Source organism: Zerene cesonia, chromosome 3 (assembly GCF_012273895.1).
Source record: "Zerene cesonia ecotype Mississippi chromosome 3, Zerene_cesonia_1.1, whole genome shotgun sequence".
In the NCBI taxonomy this organism is placed as follows: Eukaryota; Metazoa; Arthropoda; class Insecta; order Lepidoptera; family Pieridae; genus Zerene; species Zerene cesonia.
This window is the reverse complement of record NC_052104.1, coordinates 258361-270542: the sequence shown is the minus strand read 5'-3', so window position 1 is coordinate 270542 and position 12182 is coordinate 258361. Positions and strand designations below refer to the sequence as shown.

The 12182-nt window shown below is 33.9% G+C and overlaps 2 protein-coding genes across 2 annotated transcripts in view; one reads left to right on the top strand and one right to left on the bottom strand.

Annotated features, from left to right (window-relative positions):
• On the top strand, positions 1 to 4243 carry LOC119838940 (saccharopine dehydrogenase-like oxidoreductase). The gene is made up of 7 exons (XM_038365091.1): positions 1 to 169; positions 415 to 602; positions 1125 to 1254; positions 1651 to 1756; positions 2530 to 2601; positions 3219 to 3591; positions 4145 to 4243. Exons 1-7 carry the CDS (start codon positions 1 to 3, stop codon positions 4241 to 4243), a joined length of 1137 nt encoding a protein of 378 aa, XP_038221019.1.
• A 3134-nt stretch (positions 4244 to 7377) lies between these two features.
• LOC119837611 (homeobox protein Hox-A1-like) overlaps positions 7378 to 12182 on the bottom strand; it is a 34444-nt gene continuing 29639 nt past the window's right edge. Inside the window, exon 2 of the mRNA XM_038363280.1 lies at positions 7378 to 7766. Within this exon, the coding sequence (XP_038219208.1) occupies positions 7378 to 7766 (389 nt within the window). The remainder of the gene's footprint in view (positions 7767 to 12182) is intronic.

The following is a 12182-nucleotide window of genomic DNA, read 5'->3' as shown; positions in this document are numbered from 1 at the left end:
ATGGCGGATAGACTAGATCTCATCATTTTCGGGGCCAGCGGTTACACGGGCCGTTTCGTGGTGCCAGAAATGCTTCGGATATGTATAAACTATCCGGATATCCGATGGGCGATCGCCGGCAGGTCAAAGAGTAAATTGGCGCGCGTTTTGAGAGATTCTGCGAAAACCGGTAAGTTTCGTTTGTTTTTAAGCTTGTTTTTAAGTATTTCACTGATTCCTTCATGGCATACCTACGCTGTATGTTTTAGTTAGGATGCAAGTCCAAAGTATTTATAATAAATAAAATAATAAAGTAGTAGAAGACTTTCAATGAAATACTTCACATTTAAAACAGCATGAATAATGAACTTATAAGTACATGCATTTATCGACAACATGTAAATGGGACGATCATAGAATTTCATTTTATTCCAGGCGAAGACACATCAAGCATTAAAATAATATGTGCTGATGCAACCAACTACGAGTCTCTGAAAGTGATGTGCTCTCAATGTAAGGTTGTGCTTAACTGCTGCGGGCCGTACGTCACAACCGGCGAGGCCGTGGTTAGAGCGGCCGTTGAGTGTCAGACACATTACATGGATGTGTGCAGTGAGCTCCCGGTAAGAAAATATCTAAAAAGATTCTTTAAACGGAAGTTTTTTTATTTAATTATAACGATATAATATTTAGTTATATTAATACTCATCCGGCACGAATGGATTCCGTTAAAGTGTTTAACTTTAAATAAAATGAACACAAGAAAATACTAAGATAGCAATTATCATCGAAGTGGTAAGTAATAAGGATATAAACATTATCCATGTCTGTGTAGATTTATTAAGCATATATTAAGCTGCTTTAAACAATAGTAAATTACCTAAACGCCGACAATTTTCATAGATAATTTTTGGGCAATTTTATTGTTATTATTTATATATTTAGTATTAAATATTGTATGTTCTTTTATGCATATATCAAAACAATGTATCCTGTATCAAAGTGAGAGCAAATATTAAATTTGTATAGTTATGCGGGGAATTTTTATCTTCCTCGTGAAACGAAGTTTTTAAATCTGTATGTGTATTATTAGAATTAGATCTATGTACAAATAAACTTATTAAAACATCGAATGTATATGACAGTTTTTAGAGAAAATCCTAGTAAAGTATGATGAGGCAGCTAGAAAAAGGCGTGTCTTTGTGATCAACGCGTGCGGACTGGGCTGCATCCCCGCTGACCTGGGCGTTGTATTCTTGCAGCAACAGTTTCAAGGTCAGGAATTGAAAGTTATATCTCTATTATCTGTAGGCATAGCTTATTGAATTGTGTAAATTTGTTCGGAAGTTCTATAGGCATTCGTAAACGCTATTTACTTAAACCGTTTGAAAAAATGATTCTTAACTACAAATGGGTCAACGAAGTCTCTGGGTGGAAGTACCATTATAGATTCTTAATTACAATAACTCTTTACTCTAACTCCGGAGTTGTCGAGTCACAAATACAGAAAAAAAAAACGTTTTTGCAAACGTCGGTTGAAAATCGCATAAAAAGTATAAGTGGTTCAAATGTTTCACATAACCATTTGCATCTGTTTTAAAAATGCCATATTCATTTCATTCATCGGAATTATAGTGAAATAAGAGCGCCTTAATTTTTGCAAATTTTCAGGCACTCTGAATTCCGTAGAAGCTTATTTGATGACGCAGATGAAGGTGTCCAAGAAATGGCCCGCCAATGTTATGAGAGATAGCACGTGGGAGGGCTTAATTCAGGGGTGAGCAAGAACACCTCTTCTTTAGTGGAAGAGAAAACATTTGAATAGATGATCTATTTAATTGATAGTGATCAACATAGATATCTAAATATGAGGTGAAACACAAAACACAAATCTCGAAAAAAGTAGTCTTCTAACATAATATAATTTTTTTTATATTTATATTTCTTCTTTCATTAAAAGTATCGATAGTAATGATGTAAAAGCCCGCAAAGATTAAAAGGTGGCCGATAAGCTCCTTTGCGTGCTTATATTTATCTATGGTTATAACTGATCTCTATGACCATCAACACTGAACACCAGGGGCATCATAAGACCCTTTACCTTTCTAAAATTATGAAATGGTTCTGTTTGTGCAAACCAAAATATTAACCCGTTATCAAGATCTATTGCAGTTACACATTTTACATGTGAAATAATTTAATTAATGCTGTTTAATTTATCTACATCTTTAAATCCTATCCTACTAATCCTACTAATATTATAAATGCGAAAGTTTGTAAAGATGTGTGTGTGTTTGTTGCTCTTTCACGCAAAAACTACTGAACCGATTGCAATGGAATTTGGTACGTAGATAGTTGGATAACTGGAATAACATATAGACAACTTTTTATCCCGGTATTCCTACGGAATACGGACTAACGCGGGTGAAACCGCGGGGCGCAGCTAGTTAATAATGAAAACATAACTGTTTGAATCTCCGTTAGAGATTGTACTTTACAGTATTTTGTTCATAATTTCTAGATAAGATAATCCTATGAGTTTTGTTTTAGATTAACGGAAAAATCATTGTGGGATCGGTCTGCTACAAAGGTCGTTAAACTCGAACCAGAACTGAAACAAAGGTGTGCCACTCTAATATTATAAAGAGGAAACTTTTGTATTTTTGACTAACGTTTTCACGCAAAACTGCTGGACCGATTTCTAATATTCTTACACTATTTGAAAGCTGCAACTTCACTGAGTGACTTAGGCATATACCACGGGTGAAGCCGGGGCGAACAGTCAATATAATATAAATATGTATCTTTACCACAGATAACATAATACTTCCTTAAGTAGAGCAGAATAGAGCAGTGGTTTTTAATTTCGATATCACTTTTTAATTCTATGTACATATACAGTATACCCAATCTAATTGTATATATACTAGAAATCATAGTTTTAGTATGTCTTAGAAATAATTTTTAAAATCAAATCAGTGGCTTTTGAGTTTACCACACAATCATCGAATAAATCTTAACTATTCTCTGTATAATGAAAGCTACGTGCCATTAAGGTATATTCATTTCTGACCATCATAAATCTTTATAGCTCATGCCACTTAAATGGTAAATATTATTAATACTGCTTTCCGAACCGATGGGAAATGTTTCATCTATGTTATGATGCCTTAAAAGTGTTGTATAAGAAGTTTAATTGAATAAATACATGTTTGTATTTGGGTTTGAAATATTCACAGGCCACTCATCCACAAGAGATTCAACCGCTGGTCGGTACCCTACCCAGGGGCTGAGGAGACCATCGTCCAATGGACCCAAAAGCACATTAACTCCCGCCCCATCCAGTTCAAACGATACCACGCTTTCCCATCCTTATTCGCTTCTATCGCCGCTACCATTTTCGGTATATTTATGTTAATTTTCTGCAAAATATTCCGTTTATCAACATTTCTCGTAAAGTATCCGCGTCTATGTTCATTTGGCCTTGTGACGTATGGCGACCCGGATGAAAAGTTGATGGAGGAACTCAGCTTTGAGTATAAGATGTATGGGGAAGGCTGGAAAGGGGAGGTGGAAGGGAGGCCGAAGGATCGGATCATGGCGAGAATTTATGTGAGTAAAGTAGCTTATGCGGCTAGATATGATAGAAAGTTGAATCTTAAATATAGGAAGATAAAAATGCATGGGCTATAATATGTAAATTATTATTTTTCTTATTATTAAACACAATAGATTTTATTAATTTTAATTTTCAAGTTTCTGTCATTTATTTAGTTATTTCATCTAAGGGCCAAAATTTTCTTGTACCTACTCTGGAAAATATTATGAAAATCAAACTTTATGTATTTGGTTGATCGCTCTTCTGGCGGTATCAACATATATGTGAATTTAATTACTTCAGTCTTCCAAATTGTATTGAAGAAGTCTTTTTTCAAAAGTCTTATACATCCTACAGTTTCTTTTATCTAATAATAGTTTATATACACTAATATTATAAATAGGAAGTATTTGTTTGTTTGTAATGGATAAACTCAAAAACTACTGGACCGATTTTAAAAATTCTTTCACCATTCTAAAGCTGCAACTTCACATAGGCTATATGAACCCCGAGCATGCCGGGGTGGACAGCTAGTAGAATATAACTATATTATTTTAATAATTATAGCCTGAAGGAAAAAACGCACCGTATGAGGGAACAGCGGTGGCTGCGGTATACGCTGCACTCACGCTTTTAACAGAGCGAGACAAAATGCCAACTACGTGAGTTATTTTTGAAAATTTTGCCCTAATACTAGAATATGCCTATGACATGTTTCTTTCCTTAATACCTGCATTGTAACTTAAGGCGGCCAACCGCCCCGCAATCTGAGCGACCGTCCCGCAATACTGGATGTTATTCCGCTATGAAGCAATTAGTAACATAGTCCCGTAAAATGTTGGATACGTCTCGCATGTCCCGCATGCGCATCAAGTGGAAAAGAGATTAATTTTCGTGTAAAACGTGTTTTCTTTCCTGAAGTATCAGTAGCCGGCCGAGTATTCACAGATCAAGGGATTCTCTCTGTCGGTGGATCTCCGAACATATTGAACAACTCCATTGAAAAGTCGATAGATGGCGCTAGATCATTATAATTATAATTCATAATATTTGGTTGTAGCCAGAGGTCGGACCTCAGAACCGAAGACTTAATAAAACATATGGAGCTTATTGGAATTAATTGCATCTTCTCTTTTATTGTTTTCAAATTGATCCCTAGCTGAATATTTTAATATTTGTCCAGTAAATTAAATGGCGTTGTTGTCTTAATATGTCTTAACATTCGTTTCATATTTAAAGTGGAACGAATTTCGATAAATATTTATTTTTATAAATACTGTTTTATTTTTAAAATAATATCCGTCTGCTATATTTGTTAAAACAGGCTACCATAATGAGATATACATATAAAACCTACGAAGGAAGACTTATTGACACTATTTTTATCATTTCAGATACGGCGTGGTAACACCAGGTGCTGCTTTCAAGAATACGAGTATTATACAAAAATATAACACAGATAAACTTAAATTTGAAATTGATGATAAGAAATAATTAGTTTGTTGATTGTAAACTGAGATTGTAGGTATGATAATTGTCGATTATGGTATTATGACGTTTGTAAAACATTTGTTGTTGTGGTTATTAAATATATAGGAATTATTACTTTCTTATTCTTTACTTGCCCCTTTTTCCCGCTATTTAAATGGCTTTGTATCTATGTCCTATGTCATTACATACGGTCCATATATTTGCTTATTCTTTAACTTCTGAACAAAAGTACTCTATTATGAAAATATGTATGGATTCAAAGTTATTATAAGAATTTATTCTGCCACAATAACTCTACTAATCTATAATCTATATGTTTTTGTGGTAGGCTTTAACCGAGAAACAATCAAATTATTTGTATAATAATAATCTTGACGTTAAAAAGCTGTCATAAAAATTACCTATAACATACAATATTTTAGTGAGACCTCTATATATATAATAAAAATAAAATAAATGAGAGCTACTATAGATTACTGTATTTTGATGATTAGTTTCAGAAAAGAAACATAGATGGCGCTACTTAACCTATCTGCGTTTATTTCAATCAATATTATTACTATACTAGTAATATATTATCTGTAGTATTTATATATGTCGTCAGTATATACCTGATTATGTGTCTTTTAAGGTCTCATATAATTCGTATACCGATAGGATTTGGATAAAATTTGGTATAAAAGCCAAAATAAAAAAAAAATAGGCGAATATTCTTTTATATCATTACGTTTATATCATTCCTGTGGTTTTGTCAGCTGAAGTTTGTTCAATTTGTAAATATTTGCATCGATTTTTGTAAATGGAGAGTTAACATAATTTCCTAGTATAATACTTGTTACAAAAACTAAAAAGCTATCATCATCTAGGGCATAAAGATTTTCAGCTATGCTTTTGATCTTTTTAAGTGGCTTCAAAAAAAGGAAGAGTTTTAACTTGACAGCTTATTTGTGTTCCATAATTTATAAGTTTTTATTGGGAGAACCGATTTTTAGGATTTTTTTTTATTTGAAAGCTGGTGCTTCTCACGGAGGCCCATTTTAGTTTTGTCTAGTTTTGGCAGTTAAAGCGGTTCAGTTTTTAGTTAAAAATAATAACTGGATACAAAATATTCCTCAGAAATAAAACTTCATTTGAAAATAGTTAATTTATTGATAGTTCTGAACTTAGATTACAAAATATACACACAATCAATCTACAGACCGACGGTCATATATATACAGCTATGGTAGCACTACGTCTAAACCTGTACAATACCTAAACACAATACGCTAATAAATAATCATTAACAGCTTTGGTAAAGTAAAAAAATATTCTATACAGAAATGAATGAGCGGTAAAAACATATAAAACTGAGTTGACGAATTGTCTTATATAACTGACTGAGAAGGACAAGGAAAAGAAGAAAATGTTTACGCATAGTAGAAAGATATGTTCGGTATATCGGTATATATACACTTATAGGTGATGTATGGTTTTGGTTTATTGGATTTCTCTGCCAGAATTAGGATAGTGACAAAATGACATAAGAAATTAAACATAGAAAAATGCAAAAAAAAATCTAACCGGGCGGAGTCGCGTCCGCAGTTAGTAAGTATTTTTTACTACTTAGTAGTTAGTATTTTTTACTTTATTTTTAATAACCAAACAATGATATTTAGTATAAAGTAAAAAGGATGAGCTAAGGTTCTATGTAAGATAAAAAGTATAAAGACATCCCTAAAAATATTTTCTGCGAGCAGAAAGTTTTTTTAAGAACGGTTGCCACTATTTATTTTTCCTTTGTCCTTCTCAAATATTGTATTCCTTCTATATAGCTATCAGTAAACTTAGGTCTAAATAATCTCATTTCGCAATAAAACCAAACAAAGCACCTCATTATAGAATTTATAACTATTTCATGTAATAAATTAATACAAAGCTAGCGATACAAAAATAATGGTTATATAATTTACGTAGTTCAAGAAAAATAAGACTCGGAGGAAACACGTAAAATATATTTAACGCTATTAAAGTACTTTTATTCTACAATATAATGAAGCTTAATCTATTTGAGCTTATATTTTGACAAAGATATTAAATATAAAATGTGGTCTTGCCACTTTTTGTTCGATTTGAAATACGGTTGGAAATATTTAAGCTACGTGCGTACCATTTGCCAAAATTATACACGACAAGGACAAAATGAAACCTTATATTAGTTACGTTGAAAATAATGTAAAATTTTGGCACGCAGTAAGTACTTCCACGTTCAATCCCCAGTATTATTCATTTGAAAACACACTTTCGAGTCAATATAACCGATCACCACTCTAACTAGATTCGCGACTGTTTTCATTGGAGCCGATGCCGGAGTGCGACGTGGACGCGGCCACGTCGGGCGCTACTATGAGGCCCTCCTTGATCCTCTTCTTTTGTTTCATCCTTCTGTTTTGAAACCATATTTTGACTTGAGTCTCGTTGAGCTGCAGGGCTGACGCGATCTCTATCCTCCTCGCCCTCGTGAGGTACTTGTTGAAATGGAATTCTTTCTCTAGTTCCGTCAGCTGTTTGTTGGTGAAATTGGTTCGGCCGGTGTTGTTGAGGTTGAGGAGGGGGTTGGCCAGCATCTGGCTGCCTGTGGGGGTGCGGATTCCGTCCTGTGGACTTCCCAGCACGCCCTGGTTCACGAAGTCCGCTGGAGGTATCATCAGCTTTGGCGCTAGAAAAGAAAAACGAAATTAATCGATGTTAATTTTTAGCGTAATGTTGTGTGGGTTACTTATACGATGTAAATATGTGTTCAAGAATATAACAGGGGAGAGTTTAAAGTGTATTTTATAAAATATACTTCTAAAATACAGCTTAAAAACAAGTTGGCTTTAATTCGCACTTCCAGCTAGCGTTTTTAAGAATACAATTGCAGTATCCTCTCGAAGTCACTTCGTCTGCCAGACTTTTTGCAAACCTTCAAATGAATAATGCATTAAACGTTCACCCGATCACAATATTGTGATTGAAAAAACACAGCGAGTCATTGAACCTCAACGTAAAGTCCGCCTCATCTCTATTTGCAATTCTATTTAAACAAAAGCACAAAGAATTCGTGAGATCTTACATTTATGACAGGTGTCAATTTTTTCTAATTCAAATGTGGGTACGTAGAGATAAAAAGATATTTCAATACTGGGCTCTTAGTGGCCCCCCGTCGGGAGATAACCCGCGCTCGCACCGAAATGTGAGGTTTTGACGTTTATTATTGTAGAAAAGTAAACAACACGAAATGCAGCTTCGTGTCGGCCGTCAGCTTCATGCTTTTGGATTTGTTTAGGTGTTTCCATTTGTATGCTTCGGATGCTTCGGATGCGTGATTGACAAAATGTGTTTAAACGTTCTTTATAGGACGGTTGAGGAATGTCATGTAGCGGAAATCTAAATGCGCCATTTTTTTTATCTTGTCAATGTTTTTTTTTTAATTGACAACCAGACAGGTGTGCAGGCAAACTTTTTATTTAGGCGCTAGATGGATAGAACTGTAGCGTTATTCCATATGAATTACGCTACAGTTCTAAATAATAATATGCTATGCTAATAACGAACTATTGTACACTATTTTCCGTCCAGTCGACTTTTTAGGAGACTAAATATGTAATTTGAAATACATATTTAGCGCTACTTAATGGAGATAAGTTTAAAATAACTGATACATAAGTGAAGCCCCGTGTCTCCTACTGGGGTATGGGGCAGATGATTGACATCTGTTTCACTGATCGATTTTCTTTATGGACAAGTTGGTCAGGCTTCTGTGTCCTGCCAGACCGAGTCATTTTTTTTTCGTTCGTCCCCACCGGGAATCAAAGCACACGCGCTAACCACTGTACCAAGGAGGCGGTCTCACAATACAAAAGGTAATCAGAAAATGTCCAGAAATTTTATTTCAAAAATTCTTTCACCGTTGGATAAGTATGTGATTCCTGAGTGCTAAAGGCTTTATTATGCGTACAGGCGAAGTGAGGGCGGACCGATAGTCGTTTATAATAGTTTGCCTTGATATTAAAAAGTGTAATATTAGTTCTAAGTAGCGCATTCAGTAAAAAGAAATGATTGTTACTTTTAGAAACACTTTTGAACTTAAAAATGTATTACAAATCGATTGTTTTTATACAATAAAATTTTAAGAAACGAGTAAATTTTTTTAAACAAGGTTATACAAACGAAAATATTCAAATTCGAAAAGCTTGACCCGTTTATTTGCTATTTAGTCGCATACACACAAAATTACTTCTCCGTCAGTTTCCATTAAGTAAAATATTTCCTACAAACGTTGGTTGTTATCCATTATTTTATATCTATCCGTTACAACAACCTACGAAATATGTTGACTAAAACTGCCTTCGCATAGAAACATCGCAACCTTTTTTTCAGATTGTAGTTAGTGCTGATAACTAATTTTTCTTATTACTTAGCTCAACAATCTTTACTGTCTGCCCATACCATGTTAATAATATGAAGCTGAAGTTTGTTTGAACCTGCTTATCTCAGGAACTACTGGCCTGTGTTGAACAATTCGTTAAATGATAGATAACCCATTAATTGAAGAAGTCTCTAAACATCAATATCGTCTGGCTTTGACCAATAGGAGCGGAGCACCAATCAAAATATGGGCGTGAAACTTTAGGGCATAGTATGCTTCAAAGAGCCTAAAGAGCCTAGAGTATAAATTTCATACTTTGTTGTACGAGAAAATCATCATTAAAATAAGCTGTATGTAATTTCATTTTGCTTTAATGAACCCAGGCTCACCCGGGACAAGCTGCTAGTGAATACGTTTCTTACGTTCGCATAAAGTTTGGTTATTTATATATTTAGTACCTACTGAAGCGATTTGAATGCATTTTAGCAGACGCGTGTTGGTGAAAATCATTTGTTCCAATTATTGAATTACGGGAAATACAGCATCAGTTTGTAAGAGCAATAAAAGTATCCACCCCTTTCTGTCCGCTAATCCGTTGGTCCGATAATTGGCACGTCCGTCCGTCTGTCCGATACACGTGTTCTTATTGGTTTTTAATTAAATACTTTCGTATCGGACGTTTAATGAGTTGTCATTCGCTATTGTCAGTTACATGTTTAATGTTCATTGATATTAAATGCGAATAACCTATTTGACAATGGACAGGTGTAAATATTGATAAAATATACAAACGATTAAATGTAGGTTCAATGATTGTGGCTGCTTTTTGTAATATTCAGAGAAACAAGCGCTGTAGAAGCATTTTATATAAATATATAAGATATAAGGTATAATAGTTAAGATAATTCTTAGGGAGAGGAAGATACGACTCTAAAAGTCTAAAGTGGGACAACAATCCTATCCTACTAATATTATAAATGCGTAAGTTTGTAAGGATGTGTGTGTGTGTTTGTAGCTCTTTCACGCAAGATCTACAGAACCGATTCCAATGAAATTTGGTACGTAGATAGCTGATCAACTGGAATAACACACAGGCAACTTTTTATCCCGATATTCCTACGGGATACGGACTTACGCGGGTGAAACTGCCGGACGCAGCTAGTTGCATATAAAACAAAAAGACTCAAGCCAATTTCAGATAGTGATTGAAAAGCCATATAATTATTGAGTAACGAAGCCAAAAAGCAAGCCGAATGGAAATCCTCCTCCGTTTTTGGGACGTCGGTTGAAAACTAAATTGTGTCACCTCTCATAGGAAAGGCAAATATCTCAATCTATCGGTCCTAAGAATAAAACACTCCCCTAAAATTGTTGTATTGTCGCCGATCCTTGATAAGTATTCGGAGTTGAATTAAATCTGTCCTTCAACGTCGAATTTAAAGGAATCATTTGCATATAAACATACATGCTCTATATAAATACATATGAATATTAAAGCATTCCCTCCATGTACACTTACAAAATCGTTCCTACATGTATAGAGTTCCACATAACATGTATAGTTTTGTTAATTTAATCGCTCAATAAACTTTTCTTCACGATGGATCGCATAAGTATCTTGAGAGAGGTCCTAATATAATAATCGTGGGAACATATCATATATAATACACTAAGCCTAGATTTCCCTATACAAACTGATAAAAAAATAGTTAAAAAAAAAGAGGTTATCAATTCGACTGTATTGATGCTTCATAACTTTTGACTGCGTGAATCGAATTTTATGGTTCTTTTATTTCAAAACTGGTCTCACATGTCATTTAAATTTGGTCTAGTTCTGACAATTTGAAGGTAGTTGTTGTTTATTTTATAATTATTAAAACATTTCATGATTATTCTATTTTTTTTATTTATTCTATTGTCATTCTAACGGAATGAGTATGAAACAGTAATAGCATTGTCAAACTCAGTAATCCCATATTTGGTAACCGGAGACGGTCGTGCAACCCGTTAGCTGAGTGCATACATTGTGTCTGTTTGTGCAATACCCGAACTCGGACTTGTGCTATTGTGTCCATTGCTTTACGCGGTACGAGATATTTTGTGTCATTTGAACGGTTTTCCAAAATAACGCGGGTTCGAATCCCGCCTTGTGATCCAATTTTTTCTCTCCTATATCCATGCATTCTCAGCCGCAGACGAAACTAGTAAAAAGCAAGTGTTTCTATATGTTATTTTGGTACATAAGCTAAATCACCACCAAAAAATCACAATAAAAAATATTTATACTTAGTTATATGTAAAAATAATCAATATACGGTGGTGGTTTTCATGAAAGACAAACAAACATCTATTCATCAAATATTTGCTTTTAGAATGTTAGTTGGATTTAGATCCGATATTTTTAACAATATTCAAATAAATTGCTATTCACTTTTTCCGTGAAGTCACTATAGTATTATGATCTATCATATCACACAATAAACAAAATTAAATTTATCGCATTTCAAAAATGTTTTGTTTTAAACGTTTAATATTTGTTCTTATTACAAATTATACGTTTTGGTTAAGAACATAACAGTATATAAAAATGCGTATATTAATATACATGCTTTAACCGTGTAATATAAAATAGCTAGGATTAATTTTATAGTCACACTTTACATAATAGTTTTGTGTGAGAGAGAATGTCGTAGGTGTGTGATTGATTTTTTTTTTTTGTATGGC